Source organism: Phascolarctos cinereus, unplaced genomic scaffold, assembly GCF_003287225.1.
Source record: "Phascolarctos cinereus isolate Bilbo 61053 unplaced genomic scaffold, phaCin_HiC Scaffold_4;HRSCAF=312, whole genome shotgun sequence".
NCBI classification, from domain to species: domain Eukaryota; kingdom Metazoa; phylum Chordata; class Mammalia; order Diprotodontia; family Phascolarctidae; genus Phascolarctos; species Phascolarctos cinereus.
In genome coordinates this window covers 657,219,103-657,244,351 of record NW_027555847.1, presented here as the reverse complement: position 1 = coordinate 657,244,351, position 25,249 = coordinate 657,219,103, and the positions used below count along the sequence as shown (strand labels likewise).

General features: G+C 47.6%; 1 protein-coding gene across 2 annotated transcripts in view; it reads left to right on the top strand.

The window, feature by feature from the left end:
* OLFM2 (olfactomedin 2) overlaps window positions 1–20,671 on the top strand; it is a 51,585-nt gene extending 30,914 nt beyond the window's left edge. For both annotated transcript variants that reach the window (XM_020994879.2, XM_020994878.2), the window contains exons 2-6: window positions 13,445–13,594; window positions 15,587–15,739; window positions 15,970–16,189; window positions 16,455–16,561; window positions 19,560–20,671. In XM_020994879.2, coding sequence (XP_020850538.1) covers window positions 13,445–13,594; window positions 15,587–15,739; window positions 15,970–16,189; window positions 16,455–16,561; window positions 19,560–20,237 — 1,308 coding nt within the window. In that variant the 3' untranslated portion in view covers window positions 20,238–20,671. The remainder of the gene's footprint in view (window positions 1–13,444; window positions 13,595–15,586; window positions 15,740–15,969; window positions 16,190–16,454; window positions 16,562–19,559) is intronic.
* The last annotated feature ends 4,578 nt before the right edge of the window (window positions 20,672–25,249 follow it).

The window sequence follows — 25,249 nt, the reverse complement described above, 5'->3', positions numbered from 1 at the left end:
AAAATCCACTTTAACGAATTTGAGATAATGGTCTTGGAAAAAATCAAACCCCTTCCCCCTCCTCAAATGGTATTTGCATCAGTTCTAAACCTTGGGCGCCAGTCAGAGAGAGGCTGGTACCATTTGGGTGGGGAAGCTATATGAAGAATTAAGTGCTCAGGGAAGTTGGGAAGGGTGCCCTGGGACCTGGGAGAAGGGGCTGTCTTCTGGGTCATGACAAAATCTAGGAGTTGAAAAGACTAATTTCTTAAATTGGAGGTGAAGGCCTATTCCTAGAATTGAGGTGTTTGTCCTCTGGAAGTTGAAGATTTCTTACCTTCCAGGCTATGACAGGTTTGAGACCAGGTATTAACCCTTTTTATGTCATAGACCCTTTTGGCAGTCCGGTGAAGTATAAGGATCCCTTCTAAGAATATCATTTTTTAGATGCTAGATCAGAATACTTAGTGTTACAAAGGAAATTGTATTTGCATACAATTGTATTTACATAATTATATATGTGTTTGTGTAGTAAAAAAAAAAGTTTACAGACCCTAGGTTAAGAATTCTTTTTCTTAACCTAGAAGACAAAGAGTCGATCTTTAGGGCCCGTGAGAGGCTTCTGGGGATGAAGATGGGGCTTTGGCAAAAGCTAAGAAATGAGGAAAAAAATGTCATCTGTACCATGATAGATTCTGGGAGTTGAGAAGGCCATCCCCATATGTCCCCTATAGGACATCCTAGGGAGCGGGGAAGCCATCCTTGAGGCTGTGAAAGGTCTTGAAGGTGAAAAAGACATTCCACAGACTGACAGGGTCCGGGAGGTGAGGAAGCCATCCTCAGAGTCACAACAGAAGCAGAATTTGAGGGGTTGAGGAAGCCACCTCTGGGGCCATGACAAGGTTCTAAAGATGAGGATGCCCCTGGGGTTGTGATTCAGGATTCAGGAACTAAAGAAGCTACCTCTGGACCATGACAAGTTCAAGTTGAAAAGGAGGCAGACCCAAGGCCACTGTGAATAGTCTTACTGGTGAGGAGGCCATCCTTGGGATTTTGATGGGTTCCAACAGTAATAACTTATATTTATATAGGTCTTAAGGTATATAAAGAGCTTTTCATACATTAGTTTTCTGGATCCCTGTAATTTCCCTGGGAGGTAGGTATTATATCACCATTTTACAGATGAGATAACTAAGCTTTAAGCCTTGAAAACTGAGGTCAAGTGATTTGCCTGGGGTCATGTAGTAGTAAGTATCTGAGATGGAATCCAAACCCAAGTCTTTCTGACTCCAGATCCAGAGTTCTATCCATTAAGCTGCCTCTCCTAGATGAAGAGTGTGTGCTGGGTCCAGGAAGTGAACAAGCTGTCACTGAGCCCATGAGAGGGTCTGAAAAATGGAAGGTGGACACTTTGGCTGTGATAGTGGTCAGGAAATAAAAAGAATGCCTTTGTGACCCCCCCATGTTACCTAGAAAGGTCCAGCTTCTACTTGAGGCTATGAAAGGGCCTAGGACAGAAGCAGTTCCTGCATCCTTGAGAGGTGTCTGGGGCCGTGGCAGTTTCCAGGAAATGAGGGCAGCAATAGGATCTGGCAGGTGACAGAGATGGAGTTTTAACTTGGAAAAGTTAGGTGGAGACAATGCGTTAAGCTTGAGAAAGTGGATGGAGAATATATTTCTTGGAGCCAGAATGTGCCAGTAACTTGCCCTGGGAAGCTGGCCAGCACCAACATAAAAGGTGGTACAACCCTGAGCATGGAGACCGTGACTAAGCTGAGATTAGAGTCATCTGCCCAGCTACAGACACACTTGCACAGAGATTCACAGACACAAGGAAACAAACCAACCCTGTCTTTCTGCCTCTGTCTCTGTCTCTTTCTCTCTCCTTGTCTCCTTCCCTCTCCTTCTCTTTCTCCCTCCCCTGCCTCTCTCTCTCTCTCTCTCTCTCTCACACACACACACACACTCACACACACTCACAGCCCAGACTGACTGCATACTCACACCCATCCTTTCCCCTCCAGGCTAACTAAGACCTATGTCTTCGACTCTGCCTCCAGATTCTTACACTGAGGCCAGCTCATCTGGCACTTTGGCTGGGTCTGAGGGGGCCCCCTCCTCCCCCAGGAGCCTAAGGTGTTCTGGAGCTGCTGAGGTAGGGAGCATGCACTGGCCCTCTCTGTCTCCCAGAGTTGGGTATTTTTTCCACAGATGACTGGGGGAGAATGCTAATGGACCGCCACGTCTCTATTTATTGACTGATTAGCCTCCCTCTCGCAGGAGGGGAACAGCTTTGCTAGGGGCTGGGAAGCTGAGACAGTAGCCCTTTCCTCTCCTCTCCCCAAACCCAACATCCTCAATGGCCAGGCCAGGCCAGGCCAGGGGAGTCAGAGCTGGCTTCCCTCCACTGAGCCTTCTTTCTCATTTCTCTCAGCAGCCCTCCCCATGGCTCCCTCCAACTCCCTAAATATTCCAAGGCAGAAAAATCATGAATATTTATAGGGGTCTCGCAGTGAGGGAGACAAAAAAAAACAATTTGGAATTTATGAACCAGGATCTGTCTATAAATAACAGGGATCTGTGGCTGACGTGGTTTCTTCCTTCACACCCGCATCCTTTCAGTCCCAACCACCCCTGGCTGGACTGGGACTCCAGCCCAGGCCATTTAGACCAATGATGTTTTCAGTCATTGTCTTGGCTGGTCTCATCCCCTTCCCCCACTCCCCCCACTCCATTTCTGCCTCCTCCATCCTCCATCCTCAACCTCCAGAGAAAATTGCTCAAATTCCACCAGGCTGGTCAGCACCCATATTTCCTTCCATGGTGGGGTAAGGATGGAGGGGCTTCCTTTTATTCACCCAGGAGTGAGTCAGTGCTGGAAACAAGTTGATAGGGGGAGGGGGGAATCATAAATCTGCTGCGTTGTTAGGGGAAAATCAGCCAAGCCTCTGACCCACCATGTTTGCTCCAGACTGTTTTTGTGACTATGAGACTAGGCTCAGCAGAGAGAAATAGTATCAAAGGTACTTTCTTCCACTTGACTTTCTGTTTTACCACCTTCCCACTGACCATTGCCAGAGATGCTTAGGAAAGGCCAGGCTAACAGGCATGGCTAGCACAGTGCAAATGTCGACACAAGGAAGACAACAGACAGGCAGGCTTTTCTGCTTGTGCCCTGACTGGGGGCAGGGCCAACTGGCCTGTGTCCTCTGACAGCTGAGATCCCTTTTATCTTAATTGAGGAAGGAACAAAGCCCACGGAGGAGCTCACAGCTCCCTCCCTGAGTGCTTATCTCCTGGCCAGACCTTTCCTGGGGATTTACAAATGTGATTGAGTCCTTACCTACCAGCTAGGCCTGAGGGCCCATGACTTTAGCAGAATTCGGGTCACTCCTCCCCAAAGAGGGGAGTCAAGAGAGAGGCCTGGAGACTAACCAAGCCAAAGCTTGTTCTGGGGGGTCAGGAGGAGGAGAAGAAAGAAATGCGAGATAGCCTGGGGACCAGAATTCTCAGGGCCCCAGAAACCAGCCTTAGAGTTAAATTGTTTCTGTCTGACCACACCAGCCTGGCTCCCAGGAGGGAGAGGCGCAGGTGCTGAAGGAGGGTGGGTTCTGGGCCGCATGCTCCACTTCCTGTCCTTTTCAGCATTGCAGGTGCCAGCCCGCCCCTGAGGCTCAGCCACAATGCCTGCTGATTGAAGGCCTCTCCAGGCTGCACCTGGACGGTCAATTCCGTTAGGGCCCTCCTGGCTCTATGCCCAGCACTGGTGTGGATGGCGGGAACAAACCACTGTCTCTTTCACTTTGATGAATGCACCAGCTAATAGCCCTGGAATGTCCAGCAGGAGCCCAGCTGAGAGAGAGTGCAGACCAGCTTTTATCAAATCGATTTTCCTTCAATTGGCCACTACTAATTGACAGATCACTAGTCCTGCTAATTCAACAACATCCCCACTGACCCTCTCCAGCCCTGCTAGTCAGAATCCCAACCCTAGCACCTTTATCAAATCTAGGAGGGGACAAGAAAGGACCTTTATGCGGCAATATATATTTCTCTTTTCCCTCTTTGTGTCTTTGGAAATTGTAGGGAAGAATGAAAGATTTGGGGGCTATAAAGAGTGTTCTGGTCTCCTGGACATAAGCCAGATGGGTCTATTTACTTCCCCATCCACTGGGCATTGTAGGACCAAGTGGAGCCTAGCTGGAGCTTGTGAGAGCAGATGTTGAGGGCAGGGGCTGGGTCCCCCAGGGGACGGGGAGGTGAGATACATTGTTCATATTGGCTAACATGTAAGCTCTTGTTTCTTTCCCAGTCATCTGTGGGCAGTGCCCCCATTCCCATCCATTCACCCCTACAAACACCTATCTACTCATCTCCAGACCTTCCTCAGTAGTGTGGGCAAAGTACAGAAGGGAAGAATTATATTGCTTCCCTTCTTCATTATAATTCAACCTCCCAGCTCTAGGCATTGCAGAACGCCACCATTTTGTGCACCCTGGACAGAAACGAGTACCTTGGTATAAAATGTCTCAGCCATAGAAGATGAATTCCCTGCATTGTGCCCATTCCACACATCAGATTGATTTCAGGAATCCATCCCCAGCCAATATTCTCTGCCCAGCCATGGCTCTTACTGTTGCAAATTTATGCTCTCTCCAGAAATTGAATTCCTGTGAGTCGAGGGAAGTGTCTGCAAACCTCGGAACAGCTCATTTTTACTTCTGACAACTTCAGCAGAGAGATTAAGTGGGCACCCATTCTTGCAGCAGGGATATGGTCTTTGTGAAATTCCCTTTGGGTTGCCATATTGCCAGCTTCCCTTCCTTACAGAGGCAAGGCCCTGCTCCCCTGGCTCCAGCATGGGGCTTGGCTCCTGGTGCCAGCACCCAGCCAGCAAAGAAAAGAAAAGCCAGCACTCTGTCAGGGAAGACACCATTGTGATCTGCCTCATTAAGGAGAAATGGGATTCCTATCTATAAAATGTGAGGTGCAGGAGGTAGAAGAGTGTGCTCTGTGGGGCTGGGGGAAAGGAGAATGCAAGCCCAGGGCTGCCTACTGGTGAAAGGCTGCTCACATTCCATTCTCTGAAGGAATGGAGAAATCAAGCTTTTATTTTTCTCTGTATCACGATGGCTGTTTCCCACTGCTGGCCCTGTTCATCAGGGCGGGCAGGCAGGCAGGCAGGCAGACAAGGGGGTGGAGTGTCTTACTGTAGAATTCCCTGTTGTTGAAGCGTCTTCCTCTCCAGTTTCTGATTCTCTATTAAGGTGCCTTTTGCTGAAGTGGGAAAAACATTGCAGTGCTAGGGCAAGACCCAGGGAAGCTGAACTACTGGGGCCCAAAGCTCGTGTGGGAAGGAAGGCGCTGGGCTTGAGATGAACCATAATCCCTCTCCCAGAAGGAAGGGCTTTACATTTGTTTAACTTTTAGACAAAGGGAGTGTCTCTCTGCCAGGCTGTGGAGGGAAAGGCCAGATGAGTAGCTCACCTGGACAGAACCTTTCTGAGCAGAATAACGATAAAGGTTTGAAATCAGTTATATGCCAGACTTTTCCATGTGCCTTCACATCCATTTTCTTACTTGTTCTTCACAATAACCCTGAGGACTAAGCCCATCTTATAGATGAGGAAACAGAGGCTTAGGAAAGTAAAGTGATTTTCCTAGAGTCACATGAAAGTTAAAAATAGAACCAGAAATAGCACCTAGATTCCCTGACTTTAGACCTGGAATCTTTTTCTGCTTTTCATTGAATGAGGATGTGGGCTAGAAAGGGTCTTGGGTTATCATTAAAGGGGTATGTGAACAGGAGCAAATCATTCCATGGGTTTTGGGATGAGGCCTGACCCCACCCCCTAGGCTTGTCCAATGACCACCTTCTCAGGGCCCAGAGTCACCCCAAAGCTACATCCGTCCTTTCAGGGTGAAGGACAAGGACGGAAGAGAGAACAGAATGGAAAACAGATGTGGGGAGAGTTTTATAGCCAAGCTGTGTTCTCAGTACCCTGCTCTGAGGGCCCCCCTCCCTCCCTCCTGCTTCTCCTCCAGCTGCCCTGCCCCCCACTCCAAGGACTCCCATTTCATGCCAGCCCTGCCTGATGAAGACTTCGCCTAGCTCCACAACCCCTGCTGCGGTTGGAAAGGTCCATGCTCAGAGGCCACATTGAGGGTGCTCCCCAATACTCTTTTCCTGCCCTCCCTTCAGAGTCCCCCTCCCAGCTACTCATCCCTTCTTTAATGTTGTTCTCTGAAAATAGGTCCATTTCAACCTATAGGGATGCATGGAGAGGCTAGTCAGTCAGTGAGCAGGCACACATCCTGCCCTGCTCACCCCTCCAAAGTCATCACCGCCAGGACTCAGAAGATCTGAAGCTAGCGGGGCACTTGGGGGACTGGCTTTCATATTTCCCTCCCAGACAGCTGGAATGACTTCATCTCACCTATCAGGCTGCATTTCCCCTGTAATGGGCTGGGGGGTGGGTGCCATTATTCCCCCAGCCTGGAGCAGTTGGATCTGTTCAGGCAAGCACATCAATTCAACACACACTTGCCAAGACCATTTGTGTGCCCTGTTCTGTGCTGAGTGACACACAGTCTGTGGCATCAGGGACCTGATAGTCTAGTGGGAGCCATAAGACAGATATAACTGGTGCAAGACATAATGAGAAGTCATAAAAAGGCAAAGAGCCCCCTGAGGCAGCTTTGGGGGAGGGGGTATAGTGGACAAGGTGAGGATTTGGAATTAGATTTGTGTTTGAAACCCACTCTGGTGCTCCCTAACCCTGTGACTTAGGTCACTTCCCCTCTTTTGGCATGAGTTTCCACATTTTTAAAGGGGGGGGGGGCGTTGAACTAAGTGATCTCTGAAGAATTAAAGCCATAAGGGACAATCCCTTGGGGAGAATTGGGAAAGGCTTCATTGAAGGAGGTGGCATCGGAGCCGGCCCTTTAGGAATAAGTAAGATTTCAACAGGCAGAGATGGGAATGTGGCTATCCCCCATAGTAGTGCCCAGAAAGTGAGTGAGGCGGAGTAAAGAGGGGAGCATAAGTGGCCATTACCTTAGCATGACTCCCAGGAAACCAAAACTGATTGGGGAAGCAGAGAAGAAAATTATCTGTGACTGCAGGAAATCATTTCTCCTGAGCTGCCAAAGGGAGCCTGTGAGACTCTGAGGAAAGCCAGCTCCTTTAGGGGAGAGGCTAGTCTGTGCTCACCATGGAATGCCCAGCCACACCGATTCTGGACATCCTTGGCTAATTAAAAGAGATAAGAGGTGCTTTTTTTCCTGTGAATTGTCTTAGAGGATGGACCTGTCTGGTACTTCCATAGGTTTGGGCTATGCCCCCAGGAGCGCTAGGAACAGACAGAGGGATTCCCCTCAGATGGTAGTGCTTTCCAGCATTCCCTAATTTGTGCGTGTGTGTGTGTGTGTGTGTGTGTGTGTGTGTATAATACATATATGAATGTATTCATCCATTCATACACATACATATATGTGTATACATATTTACATACACATGCATGTACACACACACACACACACACACACATATATATAATATATATTATATTTACTTACTAGGATTTAGATGACTAAGACATCATCAGTGTAGTATTGTAGAAAAATAGCTAGACTTGGGGTCAGGTTTCGAATCCTGACTGCCACTTACTACTTGGGTGACCTTAAGCAAATTCCTTCCCCTCTTTGGGCCTCAGTTTCTCACCTGTAAAATGATGGAGTTGGACCTGATGAGCTCGGAGGCTCCTTTCAACCTAACTCTACCTATCTACATGGTTTTCCTTTATCAGAATATAAGCAGCATGAAGTGAGGGACTCTTTGTGTTTGTCTCATTTTAGTCCAGTGCCTGGCTTCTAGGAGGTACTTGGTAAAGGCTTGTGCAAATGAAGTAGTTTGAAAAGAGATAAGCTGTTTTAACCAAAATGGGAGCTGGAAAGATGCATTGCAGAGAGCAGGTTCATCTTTTCTACTAAGAGAATCAGCTGATCCAGAAGCTATGAGGGGGATTGATTAAGCTGGTTAAGTGCTGCTGTCTCTATGAAAGTACTTGGAAAATCCTTGCCTGAAATAATGATGGGAGAAGCATAGCCACTTCAAAAGAGTTAGCTGGGCCCCATGTGAACCACTTTTGCTCCCCACCAATACTAACTGCAGAGTTAAGAGCAAGAAGGAACCTCCGACTCATTTGACTCTTTCATTTTACTGAGGAAATTAAGGCCCAGAGGGGGATGTAATTTCTCCAAGGTCACGTAGCTAGTAAGTAAGGAGCTAGGACTCAAAATCAGGTCCTCAAGCCTCCCCCACACTGGTGGGTTGGCTTTGGCCTGAACTGGCCAGCCCGGAGGCTTCCTCAACCTCCCTACTTTCTACCAACTGGGTTGCTGTCTAGCTGGCTTTGCTTTAGAGAGGAGCCTCAGGCACATACAGGCAGCTAAGAGGGCTCCTCACTTTATTGCTTAGCATAAATGTTTAATAAATCATATTTGCCAGTGAGGAAACTGATGTAGGGCCCCCGAGAGATGCAGGGCATGGGGGACGTGTGAATCTGTTTCAAGACAGAAAAGAAAGACTTTCATCCTTGCCATTTAAATTCTGCCTCTATTTTTGCTATTGACTATTTTAGATGTTAATTGGAAAAAGCAATTGTTTGCTTCAAAGGGAACTAAAAAAGTTCAACTCACACTAGGAAAAAAAAAGGCAGGAAAAAAAGTTAATTGTAATTTTTTGAGCCCTGAACTTTCAGAAAAGGAAAAAGAAGACAGAGGGTAGAGATTTCCTCTGAAGATGCTTGCTTGGTATTTTCCTTAAACAAATATAAGGCCTCACCTTCTGTACAGTCATTCAGCAAACATTGGAACTCCTCGGGGTCTGGTGCTAGGCTATGTGGGAGAGACAAAGATGAGAGAGAAGTCTTACTTCCTACCATTATGCAACTCAGTGTCTTTAGGAGATGAGATACAAATAAAAACATGAGGCAAGGTTCTTCTTTTCCCCTAGAGGCAATCTGGGTTAAGTGAGTTGCCCAGGGTCACACAGCTAATAAGTATCTGGGGCTGGATTTGAACTGAGGTCCTCCTGACTCCAGGGCACTGTCTACTGCACCACCTAGCTGCTGGAAAAGGTTCTGAAGAGACATGTAAATCAAGTTTCTATGGGCATTTGAAGGAGGTAGTGAACTTTTCAGGCTAAAGAAGGGCTTCAGGGCAGCTAGGTGGTGCAGTGGATAGAGCTCTGGTCTTGGAGTCAGGAGGACCTGAGTTCAAATCTGGCCTCAGACACTTGGTACTTACTAGCTATGTGACCCTGGGCAAGTCACTTAACCCTGATTGCCTCAGCAAAAAAAAAAAAGCTTCAAGTAGCATTTGATTGATGTGCTCTATGACCTTGGACAAGTTCCTTCCCTTCTCTGGGCTTCAGCTTTTACATGTGTAAACTGAGGAGGAGGGATGAAGATGGCCTTTGGGAGCTACTATCCCCTCTGGCCATCTATAGTTCTAAGATTCTAATAAGGGGCTACAGCTTAGACCCAGGCTGGGAGTCAGAGGGGTACCTTTTCTGTTCCCCCCTTAATCACCTTCATCTCTCCTACCTCCTCCTCCCCCTCTTACTTCTCTCTCCATTTCTCCATCCCTTTCTTACCTTTCTCCCTTCTCTCTTTCCCTTATTGTCTCCCTCTTCTTCTCTTTCTCTTCTCCCCCCTTCTCTTCTTCCTCCCGTCCTAACCCTTCTCCCTGCCATCCCCCTTCCCCAAGCAGAGGGAAGCTCAGTGTTAAAATCTCTAGTTCCCCTGGCCCTCTCTGGACTCTAGGGGTGGAGAGAGCGTGGGAGGGAGGCAGCGTGGGAGAGAGGTAGAAGGATCTGCACTGATGGTCGTGAGCAGAATAAATCTCTTGAAAAGGACTTGATTTCTCCCCCCCCTTTGGAGCTTCTGTTTGTACTAGGTCTGAGCCCTGGATAGAACTGCCTTTGGGGGAGTTTCATCCGATGTCTATAACTGAAAGCACTGAGTAGCCCTTGGGGTCTTCCCTGACAAGGGAGCCTGACTTCCTGACCACACTCTTAACTGCTGCAGATTTGCTAGAAGAAAACTTAGTCTGTGAAAATCCAGCCTTATCAACTCCAGCCCCTAGAAAGGATGCTTATTCTCCCTGGAACATAAGGAGATCAGAACCCTGCAGTATTCTGCCTGGGTCAGGCCACATCTGTAGTATTAGGTCTAAGCCCCTCATTTTAGGAAAGACACTGATGATGAGATGATAAGCTTCCAGAGGAGGGCACCCAAGGTGGTAAGGGGCCTTGAGTTGCTGTCATTCTTGGACCAGGTGAGGAAACCAGGAGGGTTTAGCTTGGAGAAGAAGATATGGAGGGGAAATCTGCTAGCTCTGTTCAAATATTTGAAGGGCTGTCATGTGTGAGAGGAATTAGTCTTTTTCTACTCAGCCCCAGAGAGTAGGACTAGGAACAGTGGATACAAGATGAAAAAGATTTAGACTTTAGACTTTCTGTAAGAGGAAGCTTCCTAATAATTAGAGCCATCCAAAAGCAGAATGAGCTGAGTCCAGAGGTAATGAGCTCCCCACTTCTGGAGGTCTTCAAACAAAGGCTGGAGTGATCCCTTGTCAGGTGTCTCAGGTATGAAGTGAATTAGATGGCCTTAGAGGGCCCTTCTCAGAGAGGCTGTGACTTGGGAACCCTTTGCATTACAGGCCTGGAATATAGTATTTACAGCAAGACCCAAGTCCCAGAAATTAGGCTGGATAAAGTACATACCTGGGGGCCAGCAGACCCCACCAGGCCCACATCTGCACTGGCCAGGGATTGAGAGGTTTAGTCTCTTTGCCTGCCCCTGTCTGTGATTCTGGGTCTGCCCCTCTGTGAGCCTTGTATGGGCCTGTCTCCTGCTATATGTTGTCTCCCTCTGTGTCTTTAACTCTGTCTTCCTCTTTCTCCCTCTGTGTCTGTGTGTCTGCTTCCATCCCCCTTTGTGTCTTTCCTTCTTGGGTCTCCATGTCTGTGTCTCTGTGTACTTCCATGTCTGTATCTGTGCCTGCTCCCTTCTGTATGCACATGTGTGCCCTCTTCTCTGGATCTGGGTGTCTGTGTTTCTTTCTCCCCCTGTATCCCTTACTCCCTCAGTCCACCCTTGCACTCTGATTCTCTCTGCCTTGTGATAGTTTTCTCTCTCCTACTAGAGAGCCCCCCTCCAGGTAGAGTCATGCCTGATCCATCTGCCTCCCTACCCACCACCTAACATGGAGCACACACACATCAGGTATCCATAAATATCTGTTGGATTATTACGTGAACATAAGGCTGGGCATGATCTGGGCCAGATGGGGGGTGTGAACCTTAAGGACCATGGGGTTCAAAGGATGGAAAGTCAGTGTGAGCTGCAGTGACTGGTCAGGGCAGGTTTCCAGAAGTAGATGGTTATTGGACTAGGCCTTAAAGGACAGGTAGAATTTGGCTCTACCAAATTTAGACCTCTTGGGCAGTCTGGTAATGCTTACAAACTCTTTCTCAGAATAAAGTTTTTAAATGCATAAAGCAAAATATAAAGGATTACAAAGGAAACAAAATTTATTGAAATATAGCTATTACATTAAAAAAAAATTCATAGAACTGACCTTTAGTCATGGGGCAGCTAGGTGGCACAGTGGATAGAACACCAGCCTTGGATTCAGGAAGACCTGAGTTCAAATGTAGCCTCAGACACATAACACTTACTAGCTGTGTGACCCTGAGCAAGTCATTTAATCTGTCAGCCTCAGTTTCCTCATCTGTAAAATAGAAATAATAATGGCACCTACCTCCCTGGCTTATTTTGAGGATCAAATGAGATAATATTTGTAAAGTACTCTGCAAACCTTAAAGTACTTATATCTTAAGCAGGAGGGAAACCTGAATGTTCCCAGTCCCAAGTCGAATACTCTTTTCAGTACACCACATTAATAACAAGGCCTATACTAGGCTTCCAAAGTCACCTGGGCAAGTATAGGGTGAAGAAGGCATCAGGAGACAATAATCTTTTTCCAAAAGGCGGGCCGGGGACTTTGGAGGACTAAAAGCTCAATATTAGATAGCAGTGTGACCTGGCAGTCAAATGTATGCTTGGACTACATTAACAAGGGTAGAATGTCTACCCAGAAAGGGGACAGTCTACCTGCTGGCTTCCTGATCACAACCACCTGAGCGCCGTGTCCCGTTCTAGCCACCACCTTTTAGGGAAGAGGCTGACTGACTGGAGAAAGGAGGTGAACAAGATGGTAAAGGGCCTGGGTCCTCTGACAGATGAGGATTGGTCAAAGGACCTATAGATGTTTAGCCTAGTGTAGACCTGGGTGGAACATGACAGCTAGTCCAAGGATTTGAAGGGTTGCCACAGGAAACAGGGATTAAACTTGGTTTACTTTGCCCCAGAGGGCAGAATTATGAACAAGGGGTACAAGATGCAGAGAAAACAGATGGAGGTGCAGTGAAATACTGAGCAGTTGAAGAGGTAAGAGGTGAGAGTACCTAAAAAGAAAATGGGACTGCCTCAGAGGGCAATGGATTTCTCTTCCTGCGAGACTGGAGGTGTTCAAATAAAGGCTCCCATGCCACCTATGAGCAGTGCTATAGAGAGGATTCCTGTTTAGGCAGGAGTTGGACTAGATACTTTTTTTTTTAGGAAGTTGGGGTTAAGTGACTTGCCCAGGGTCACACAGCTAGTAAGTGTTAAGTGTTTGGTCTGAGGCCAGTTTGAACTCAGGTCCTCCTGACTTCAGGGCCAGTGCTCTATCCACTGCACCACCCAGCTACCCCTGGACTAGATACTTAATGGGACTCTGAAGGGCATTCCAGACAGGACTATATAGTAGCCAGAGGGCCTATGGACTGGGGACCATGAGTCTGAAAAGTAGACCTGTATTATAGAGGCTTTGAATGCCAAGTTAAGTCTCATCCTTTTACTCTCTGGATGAAGGCTCTAGCCAGGGATACCTCTCTCTCTCTCTCCCCCTTCTCTCTCTCTCACTCTCTCCCCCCTCACACACACACACACACACACACACACACACACACACACACACTCCTTTCTGAAATTTAGGGCTAGAGCTTAGATAAGAACAGGGAGACAGGCAACCTACCTTCTCAGCCCCCAGGGTTGGTTCTTTCCTGCTCAAAGCAGGAAAGGCTCAGGACTCTGAGAATACTGAAAGGTAGAGTGCTTAAGAGCAGAAGCTAGTCTGACTGTAGGTCTGACTGAACAAGGGGGACTCTAAATTGGAATCATGCAGAAATGGGAAATAAGAATCAATTGGCAAGACAGGCATCATGGGGGCCAGTCCTGAATTTTGGGGCTCTGGATGGCCCCACTAGAGTATTCTGCCTCCCTCTCTCCTCTCTGCAGTAAATGGGCAGGGGGGGTTGCGGCTTTATCCTTTAAGTGTCCCTCTTCCTCTGCAGACGCTGTTCCAAAGTCCCGAGGATGGCTGGCAGCTTTATACCTCGGCCCAGGCTCCAGACGGGAAGTGTGTGTGCACAGCCGTCATCCCTGTGCAGAACAGCTGTTCCCGTGATGGCCGGAGCAGGGAGCTGAGGCAGCTCATGGAGAAGGTGCATGGACTGGGGGAGGAGGGCAGAAGAAAGAGGACTCCAGCTTGATCAATCTGTTTTCTTAGAACCTTCTTTGCCTCTCCCTTGTACAATCACACACACACATATACACATACACATATACACGTACACATACCCAGCCCCAAGGACTCTTCAATAAGCCCTCATGGCCCCTCTACTCCCAGCTTTATTCAGTCTATTTTTAGTCTCTTGAATCCTAAGAAGTCTCATTGCCCCCACTGTGTCCTGGCTGCAAGATTCATAGGCTTAACAAACTTTCGGGGCAGAAAGGAACTTTAGAGATCAGCTGATCCAGCCTTCTGATGTTACAGATTGAAAAACTGAGGCTCACTCAGTCTCCTAAGGCTGAGGATGAAGACTCAGAGAAAGTGTTCAGAGTCCTCAAGACAGAATCACACCCACCCAGACCCTCAAGCCTGAGTTCTCTGACTTTACTCTGTCAATTGACTCAGTGGAAAAAACACTGCCTCTGGAGTCAGAGGTCCTGGTTCAAATCCCACCTTTGATACTTATTTCTTATATGACCTAGGCAGGTCACTTAAGTCCAAGCCTCAGTTTCTTTATCTGTAAAATGAAAGGGTTGGACTACATGTCCTTTGGCCATAAATCCAATTCTGGGTCTGTGGTCATGAAGAATGAGTCCCTGCCCAATGAGAACCTTGGGGGCCAAGGCAGGGGTCTCTGCCTGTAGCAGATCAGTCTGATGTCATGGAGGGAGTGCTGGCTTTGGAAGCAGAAAACATAACTTCAAGGCCAGGCTCTGGCTCTGAATAGCCACATGATTTGGGGCAAGTTCTTTCACGTCTCTCTGGTCTCCATTTCCTTATTTAGAAAAGTAATGAGGTTGCACTAAAAGAGTGTTTAATCCTGTGTCATAGTTGCTGAGATGAGGGGAAGAGGTGGGGGCCAGAGCAGTGGGGGGAGGCTTCCTGGAGAAGAAGGAACTCCAGCTGGCCCTAGCAGGATGGAGAGGGTTTGGGCAGCAGAATGGGGCCTTTGGGAAGGTGGGAAGTCCCTCTTAGCCAGATCTGCTGTCTCCATGACCCCTCTACAGTGAGCGGGAACAGAAGATGGTCCTTTTAGGGTTTCCCTAAGGACCTTTCAGCACCAGGGTCTCCCTGGGAACATCTCCTGTGGTTTTCTTAATGGTCAGTGATCCCCATGCCTCCCACGTAGGACAGCTTTGCCTCCAGGAAGAGGGGTCAGTAGTCAAGAAGCCATACCTGAGGGTTTCCTTACCTCTGGGAAAAGAGACAAATGGAGGCTCCAGCTGCCTTGAGTGTGTTGAGGTCCTGGGGAGAAGAATCAGCAGGTTCAGTGGTCAGATAAATAAAAATTGATCTCTGTATCACCCTTTAAAGTTGACAAAGCACTTTATGTGTATTTTCCCATTTGAGACTCCCAATACTGCAGGGTACTCTAAGTAATAAAAGTATTCCTTGTAGTCATTTGATAGATGAGGGAGCCACAGTTTAGAGAGGGGAGTGAATTGTCCATGATTACAAAACTAATAAGGATCAGAGGCTGAACTTAAACCTGGGGCTTCCTGACTTCAAACTCAGCCATCTATGGCATCCTGCTGCCTCACTCAGAAGGGAGATGCTAGGTGCCTCTGAAGCATCCTGGCACTCCAAAAAGAGGTCAGAGGAAGGCGCTGGGAACCTCAGGGGTGTCCTGATTCTAGGGATGGTGGGGAGTCAGCAGGAAACCCTGCCCATCTCAGGGATGTGCTGGTCCCAGGGAGAGAAGTCAGCAAGGTCATTGTTAAGGGGAGACATTTGCTATCTTGGAGGTGTCCTAGCCCTGGGGAGAGGGGTCAGGAGTTAAAGAGAAGTGCCATCCATTTGGGGTACATCTGGTCTGGCTAGGGCTAGGTGATTGGAAAAAGCTGTGTGGTGGTTTGGCAGACCAAGCAGGGAAGAGTGATCTTAGCTTGGGGGTGTCTTTCTCTCTACTTGCTCCTGCCTCCAGGTACAGAATGTCTCCCAGTCCATGGAAGTCCTTGAGCTACGGACATTTCGTGACCTACAGTATGTTAGGAATACAGAGTCCCTCATGCGAAGCTTGGACTCAAGGCTCCGGGCAGCTGATGGGGCCCGAAGCTTGTCAGCCAAGAGTTTCCAGGTGGGAGCCCTAGGGTCAAAGGAGGGAGGGAGTTGGGGATGGGGCAGGCAGCATGGCATGGTTCAGTCAGAGGCTGGTAAGGAGTCATATCTGGGTGAATCAGTCAATCAATATTAAGTGCCTACTGTGTGCCAGCACTGAGTACTGGGGATACAAAAAGAGGCAAAGAGACTGGGTTGGGGTTAGAGGTTGGATTGGCATGAGGTCAGGTGACAGGGCCTGCTCAGCAGGAGCTGAAGGACAGGATGACAGAGCTGCTACCCCTGAGCTCGGTGCTGGAGCAGTACAAGGCAGACACAAGGACAATTGTGCGCTTGCGAGAGGAAGTGAGGAACCTATCAGCAAGCCTGGCAGCCATCCAGGAGGAGATGGGCGCCTTTGACTATGAGGAACTGCAGCAACGTGTGCTGGTGCTTGAGGCCCGGCTCCACGCCTGTGCACAGAAGCTAGGTATGTCTGGACCCCAAACCTTGGCCCTGCTTGCCAATTCCATGCTGCAGAAGCTGGGTATACGGCAGTGACCCCCCTCCCCACCTCCAGTTCCATACTGTAGAAGTTGGTGTGCCCTGACCTGGTTCAGTCCCTTTCCTCTAGTCTCCTGACTGTAGCTCCATCTGGATCTCCAGAACATGACCCTTCCCTCCTAGATATGCCTCAGAGGGAACCTCCCAGTCCCTCCATTCCTCATGCCTCCTTCTTCTTCTCCTTTCTCCAGGCTGTGGCAAGCTCACTGGAGTCAGTAACCCCATCACCATCCGTGCCATGGGCTCCCGTTTTGGATCCTGGATGACGGACACTATGGCCCCCAGTGCAGACAGTCGTGTAAGTTCTATTTCCTGACTCAATCTGCCTTGGAAATCCCCTGATGTTATATGGAACACAGCCCGGTATTGGGGAGCCCCAGATCTGGGTGACAGGTGTGACCCATCAATTCTCTGGTCTAAGGGACAAGGGGGATTAAATGGCCTCTCTTCTCAGGGAGGCCCTGATTTGATTTGAAGGGGAAGATAAAATCCGTCCTTGGACATTTCTGTTACCTCTCCCCACCTCCACCCATCGCCTCCCGCCCCTCCTTCCCTAGTTCTCTGTTATAATTGACTCAGGTGCCCCTGAGGCAGTCCTCAGAACCACTTGGTTTCTCTTCGTCTCCTGCAAGCTGGCTTCTGCTGTCTCCACTCTCTTGTGTAGCATTTTTCTTCAGCACCATCAGTCACCTCTTAATCACCAAATCTCATGGGCTTTTCTTAGCGTCCTCCTCCTTCTTGACCTCCTTGTAGTGTTTGACACTGCCGGCCGCCCCCTTCTGCCTGATAAACTCTCCTCCTCTGGTTTCCCTGATACTGCTTTCTGTGTCTCTCCATTATCTTCCTATTTCTCTGCTTCCCTCTCTGTCTCCTCATCCTCGTTGCATCTCTTAAATATAGGTGTCCCCCAAGGCTGTGCTTGGCCCTTTTTCCTCCTCTCTCTCCGTCCTTTCCCTTAGTGATCTCACCCACTCCAGTTCTGCTACTTACTGACTGTGATCTGGGGCAAGTCAGTCATTTAACCTGGTTGGTGCTCAGTTTTCTTAATGGAAAAACAAGGGGATTGGATTTTATTTCTTACCCTAGGGTCCATGAAGTTATGTTTTTAAATGAGTATTTCAATATAGCTGGTTTTATAGGTAATCCTGTGTGTTTTATTTTATCTATTTAAAAGCATTATTCTCAGAAGGGGTTCACGGGCTGACTACCAAAAGGCTCCATGACACACACACAAAAATGTTAAGAACTGGATTCAATGGACTTCGAGATCTCCACCAGCTCTAAATCGATAATGCTATGGCTTCCATGATCCCCTCCATTTTGATCATTTTCAAAGCTGTACCTCTCCCTCTAACCTCTCCTAAAGTCCAGTCCAGTTTTCCCAGCTCTCTGCTGGGTCTCTCCATCTCGATGTTCCTCTGACCCTTCAAATTCAGTTTGGCTAAAACCAGATCATCCTCCTTTCTCCTTAACTTATTCTCTGTTAATGGTGTGACTGTGCTTAGTCACCTAGGCTTGAAACCGTGGTTTGAAACTTATGAGTCTTCCATCTTCCTCAGTGTTCAGGGCTCCCCCCCCCCCAATTCAATCCGTCACCAAATTCTATTGATTCAATGTTGTTCAGGGAAAGAGTCTGATGGTGCCCCGGGGGCAAAAGGATGTGCATTCAAATTCTACCTCTGATGTGTGGTATTTGTGAGGCTTTGGACTAGTCACTTAATCTCCCTGGGCCTAAATTTCTTCATCTATAAAACTGGATTCGATGACTTGAGAGGCCCCTTGTATCTTTAATGCTTTTATCCCCAGCAGCTTTCTCATCTTTCTGCTTCTTGGCCACTCCTGCTGCTGCTGCAGCTATAGTTTAGGGCTTTATCCCTTCTTGCTGAGACTATTCTAATAATCTCTTCATTGTCCTTCCTGCGTCCGGTCTCTTTCCCCTTTCACCCACCATATGCTGCCCCAGTAATCTTCCTAACACACAGCTACGAATGTCATTTCTCTATTCAGAAACCTTCAGTGTCTCCCAGTTATTTACCAAATAAAATATAACTCCTGATCCTGGCATTCAAAGTCCTCCAGAGTCTGGCTTCAGCCTATCCTTTCATCTTCATTTCCCATTGCTCCCCTGTACTCTGTGATGCATCAAAACTGGACTACTCTCTGTCCCTCATTCTTGTCCTGCCTTCTCCCATCTCTCTGCATTTGCTAAGAGCATCCCTCATTCCTGCAATGGATTCTCCCACCCACACCCACACCCACACCCACACTGCTACCATTTACCTCTGTTGAATATGCCACATCTTACAACAAGTCTTCCTGGTTATTGCCTCCTCCCAGCTGTAAGTGATCTCAGTGTTCTCATCATCTTCCCCCACTTTTAATTTATCTGCCTCTGTTGATGGCACCATCATCCTAAGTCACATTGGCCTGCAAACCTCTGAGTCATCTTTGATTCTCTCCTTTCCTTCATCTACCTCACATTCTACCTAATCCCGAGGGCTCAGATTCCTATCTCCTCTCTCTTGGCCTGGATCTCTCCTTTTCCCCAGTTTTTCACACTTACATCATAGTTATCTGTGTACTTGTCTGCCCCTGCCACCATTAGAGTTTAAGCTCCTTGAGAGGAGACCCTGGACCAAATCTACCCTAACATCCCCAAGGCTGAACATAAGACCTTAACCACACTGAAACCTTAGAATTTTTTGTTGAACTGAACCCTTTACATAGTTCTAAAAATTTCCAAGACTGGGACACTGATAAAAGATAGCATTTCCTCACTGACCAAAAGGACCATTCTTGCCTTCACCTGCAGAAACAAACAGATGGGAAGAAAGCCAAAGGAGTCAGGTGGTTGTAATAAGGAAAGACTTCCTTAAAGATATGAGATATGCCCTGCAATGGGGATGGGCCAGGCCAAGTCCATGGCTAGTTACAACAGTGATAATGAGAATGTTAAGAGGAAGAGAAATCGAAGTTCTTGGAAGATTTGCCCAGTGACCATATAGTGATCCTTGTAGTAACTACTGGCCTCTCTAGGGCCTGATAGATTCCAGGTCACCACTGGGCCTCTGGGTGAGTAGTGCTTGATGATTGCTAGTGGCCATTGTGGTAGTGACCAGTGGTCTCATCCAAATGACTTCACCTCAGGTGAATGCTTCTTTCTGGTCATCAATGGCCATCCCCAATGACTAGCATCCCAGGGGACAGGGTTAACTGGTTTATCTGGGGTCTTCCCTATAATTTGGGGGGAAGAGGGAGTGGTGGACACCTCAGCTGACCAGTGGCTGCCCCTCCAGGTGTGGTACATGGATGGCTACTACAAGGGACGGCGGGTGCTCGAATTTCGCACTTTGGGTGACTTTGTAAAGGGACAGAACTTCATTCAGCATCTGCTGCCACAACCATGGGCAGGCACTGGCCATGTCGTCTACAATGGCTCTCTCTTCTACAACAAATACCAGAGCAATGTGGTAGTGAAATATCATTTTCGGTCACGCTCAGTGCTGGTCCAGCGCAGCCTGCCTGGGGCTGGCTACAACAACACCTTCCCCTACTCCTGGGGTGGCTTCTCCGACATGGACCTCATGGTGGATGAGAGTGGTCTGTGGGCCGTCTACACCACCAACCAGAATGCGGGCAACATCGTGGTGAGCCGGCTGGATCCCCATACCCTCGAGGTCACGCGCTCCTGGGACACAGGTTATCCCAAGCGCAGCGCAGGCGAGGCCTTCATGATCTGTGGCGTTCTCTATGTGACCAACTCACATCTGGCAGGGGCCAAGGTTTACTTCGCTTACTTCACCAACACATCGAGCTATGAGTATACGGACGTACCCTTCCACAACCAGTACTCCCACATCTCCATGCTGGACTATAACCCTCGAGAACGCGCCCTCTATACCTGGAACAACGGGCACCAAGTGCTCTATAATGTCACCCTCTTCCACGTCATCAGCACAGCTGGAGGCCCCTAGGACCCAGGTGTGGGGGGGAGGGGAGCCTCTCTCTGTTGCTGTCTTCCTATTCTGATCTGTCTCAATCTTTTTCTCTCAGTCTGTTTATCTCTGTGTCTCTATTTCAATCTCTTGCTCTGCCTGTTTCTATTTCAGTCTCTTTCTATATGTCTGTGTCTGTCCCTGGCTCTCTATAGCTCTGTCTCTGTTTCTTTCTTGGTAATTCTGGGTGCCTCTCTTGCTCTCTCTATATCTATGCAAGGATCTGTGGATTTAGATATAGACTAGGGCCTCTGTCTCTCTCTGTCCCTGTCTCCATCTCCCCACCATCCCCTGTCTCATCCTGCCTAGGGGATCTGCCCAGGGGATCTGCCTAGGGATCTGCTGCATGAATCTACTTCTTTTTTTATTTATTGCTTTTTTTTCTGGCTCAATAAACAGGAACTTTGACATTTTCTGTGTTTGAAGCTTTTTTGTGGCCATGTGAGAGATCTGCCTTCATTTTCTTATAGAAGAATGGAGTTCAGGGCCTACTCTTGGGAAGTCACTTTGCTCTCCATTCCCTGTCATGATTGGGGGTGGGGTGGGGGCGGAGGTAGAAATGACACAAGGCTAGGATTGGGGGACAGCTGGATGGGTAGGATCTGTGCACAGAGCTAGGTTAGACCCACCCTGAAGCTCAGGGCTGTTGAGCTTATTCTTTTTTTTTTTTTTTGATGAGGCAATCGGGGTTAAGTGATTTTCCCAGGGTCACACAGCTAATAAGTGTCAAGTGTCTGAGGTCGGATTTGAACTCAGGTACTCCTGACTCCAAGGCCAGAGCTCTACCCACTGCATACCTAGCTGCCCCTGGGGTTATTCTTTATCACACATTTAACAGAAGGAAGGGAGGGAACCTTCCCATACCTCCCAAAGAACACAGCCAAATCCGGAACTCCATGCAAGTGAAGGAAACCAATGTCTGGAAACTATGTCCATAGGTCAGTCTAAGCTAAAAGGAAAATGAGATAAACTGAAACATTCCTGGAGCCCCATTATGGCTCACATTGACCATGAAACCTTTCTGCCCATGCTGCCCACACTGACCCTCACTAGCTCGCTGACCACAGACCTACTCATATTCTCACAGCCCCCTAGAAGTCTGTGGTCTAAAAGTTCAATAGTATGAACTTTCTGGGGAAAAAGCTTTATCATGGGGCAGAGTTGACTGTATTTGGAGAGCAATAGATACTATCCTCTGCATTACAAAGAGAAATGAAAGGGTGGGGAAAAAACAAAAAACAAAAACAGATCTCTCCATAGGGGAGTCAGGGTCTTTGAGACCCACATTCACACACGCCTTTCCATGCCCCATTGTGAGGTTTCTCAGATAGAGTAAGAGTAGGAGGAAATGAGACTAGTAAAGGAAACTGGGAACTGACATGGAGGGCTTTGAATACCTGGCTGAGAAGTCTGGACTATCCTGTGTACAGTGAGGAGCCAGGGAAAATTCTGGAACAGAGTGAAGAGAAGGGGACAACTGAAAAAGACCTTGTGAGGTATAATTAACAAGATTCAAAAGCTGTTTGAATGTGTGAGGAGGGATAGCCAGGAGTCAGGATTCTGCTGCCACCAGCAAAGAAAGGCCAGGTCATCATGAGTATGAGAACACTAAATGAAAAGAAGTTGTTTCTTCTACTGGAGATATTCAGATAGAGACATAATGACCATTTATCAAAAAGGAAGGAAGGAAAAATGGAAGGGAAAGAGGAAAGAAGAAGGGAAGGAGGGAGGCAGGGAGGAAGGAAGGGAGGAAGGATGGAAAGGAAGGAGGGAGAAAGGGTGGGAAGAAGGGAAGGAGGAATTAAGTGCTACCAGGCAGATGTAAAAGACAATCCCTCCCCTCAAGGAATTTACTTTAGTTTACCTTTTATTGGGAGGAGATAACATATACGTGGGAGTGGTCTATGGGAAGAGAGTATCTGAAGATTCAGGGATTGTGAGGTCAGATGACTGGTGATGGCCCAGGGTCGAATGGATGACCTTGATGGTTTTGATGCCTGACCATGCTATAAGCACTCCACAGCACTGGTTTCAGCTGCCTTCATGGCCACTGGAACAAATTGTTTTCATCTGCTCATTCTGCCAGGGAAATTTTCACATGCCTGGGGTAGACATCGCCCTAACTCACCAAAGGGTTTGAGACCCCTTGGTTATGTTCAACCTAGTTTAGCCCAGCTGCCAAGAAGGTTTACCAGGGTATGGCTGGTGCACATGCCACAGCTTCTTGGAGCCACAGGTGAGAGTTGGGTGAATCAGGTGGACACCAAAGGTGGATAAGCAGCCCTCACACCATAGGGGCTAGTCCTTGAACATCCCACACACCCCAAGGGAGAAGGTAGGTGCCCAGTGCCATGACATGTGGCAATATGCCCAAGGTAGACAGGTTTCTGGACTGGTATTTCTAAACTGGCTCTTATATTGCTAAGTTGACTGTGTTGACAACTAGGTAAGCCTGAAAACCAAATGGAACCTCTTTGTGACATAGCACCACAGTTCAGGGGAGTTTGCTTTCCCAAGTGGCTTTCCCTTCATGGATGTATCTGTTCCCCTCTACTATATTTTCTTCAGGGGAAGGTCTTAAGCAGTAGGTTGAACTAGAGCTCTCGCTCTCTCTCTCTCTCTCTCTCTCTCTCTCTCTCTCTCTCTCTCTCTCTCTCTCTCTCTCTCTCTTTCTCTCTCTGGTGAGTGACATTCCCAGGATCACACTACTAGTAAGTGTTATGTGTCTGAGGCTGGATTTGAACTCAAGTCCTCCTGACTCCAAGGCCACAGCTCTAGCCACTGTGCCACCTAGCTGCCCCCTGAACTAGAGCTCTCAAAGCACATACAAAGCACACATACATTTTAGTTTATCAGGTCACTGGTTTGTGTCAGGGCTTATGGGATCTTGACATTCAACCCTATCTTGGACCTCATTTGGACTCTTCACTCCAGCCTGCCTGAGTCTCCTTACTCCAAGGCCTTGAAGACCTCAGTTAGACCAGAATTCAGAGGCTCAGGGTTCGGCTCCCCCCTTTCCTTTCCCAGATAATCCCCAGTTCCCAGCCCTACCCCATTGTATTCTATGAATTACCAAGAGTAGCAGGAACATAGAAAAGCTCAGACTGGGAACTGAGTTTGTTGGATTTTCCCTAGGCTCTCCTGAAGAGGTCTAGGACTTTTTGGGGTGCTGCTGGGAACCCCAAGATTGCGACCCCAGGCCCTGCGTGAATGAACTCAAATCTTCTTCCAGCCAGAGGAAAAGTTTATTGTCACACTTTTCAGCGGGCAAGGATTCTTAAGGATCCTGCAGTCTTAAAGGGGTACAGTTAAAGTTTATATAGGATAAAATACAATAAAACATGTGCCAAATATGCTAACTAGGGGATTCAGGGTGGGATTAGGGAGTGGTTAAGGAGTGGTCAGTTCTTAAAGGAACATGCATTTCTTGTACCTACTGTGCAGGCATTTTACCCAGAGTTCACTAGGAAAAGCCCACAAGGGGGGGCCACATGGAGGTGTGGTTTTAGGCCTGCTATGTCACTAAGTTAACTAGAATTCAGGGGTAACTGAGAGTTGTCCAGTCTGCCACCAATCAATGTCTTGTTTGACAAGATAGATGTAGGGAGTATACATATGTCTTAAGTCTAGAATACAAATTATGAGGAGTCCAGGATGCAGATAATGAGGTAGGGTGGTAGTACAGATAGTCCAGTGGGTAAGAATGTCTTTATAACCCAGTGCAAAGCCAGTTTAAACTAATAATTCCTTCAGGGGCTGTTTGGAACTGCACCAGGGAAAGAGATCAGGGTCTTGCTGGGGCCTATTCTTGAGTAATTGCTAGGCACAGTGTCCTTGGGCTGGGGAGAAATTGTCAGAGAGTGTTTCTGAGGCTAGGGAGAAATTGGGGGTCCAAGTACAAGCACCCAAACATAAGCACCCAAGCATCCCATCACTCCCAGTTCTAATTAATGTCTCTGATGATGAACCCTCTTTCTACTCCAAGATCTCCATGAGCACTGAGATAGCAGTCATATTTTGAAATGAAACATATGAATAATAAATGTTCCTTCCCAGTAAGCTCATTTAAAACTTAGAATTTTTTTTTCTAGTTTTTTAAAGATTTTTTTTTAATTAAGATATCAAGTTACCCTAGTGGAAATGGGAAAACCACTTATTAAAGATGTTGGAAGAGGATGTCTATCTCCCCATCTTCCCTCAATGTGCAGACACTTCTATTTTCTGTTTGAGCTCTCTCAAACTTCAATGGACTTCCTTTGGAGATAATGAGGTCCCCATCACTATAGAATTTCAGGAATGGGGATCTTCAGGGAGGGGAACTCCCAATCTGCATACCCCAGGATCATCCCCTCCCCTCTTTTTAGACTCTATTACATACATCCAAGTAGTACTCTTGTAGATGGAATTTGTCATCCTGCCATACAGATTGGACTTTCAATTCTATGTGTCTGAAATTCTATTATTTAGTTACATGGCTGTGTCAAATACAGAGAAATACATCAATCATATACACTCATACGTATAAAGAGGGAAAGGAAGGAAACAAGTATGTATATAGCACCTACTATGCGCCAGGCACTGTGCTAAGTACTTACAAGTATCTCATTTAATCCAACAACAATCCTAGCAGATTGGAACTGTGCTAACCAGAGCATTCCATATTTGATCCTGGAGGCAATGGAGAGCTGCAGGGATTTATTGAGTAGGGGAATGACATGGTTAGACCTGTGCTTTAGGAAAATCAGTTTTCACTGAAAGGAAGATGGATTGAAGTGGAGAGAGACTTGAGGCAGACAGACCCACCAACAGGTTATTTCAATAATTCAGGCATGAGGTGATGAGGGCCTGCACCTCAGCAGTGTCAGAGGAGAGAAAGGAGATGTATAGGAAACATGTTACAGAGGTGAAGTCAGAAGGCCTTAGCAACAGCTTAGATATGGGAGGTGAGGGAGAATGAGGAGTTAAGGCTGACTTCTAGGTTGAGAATCTAA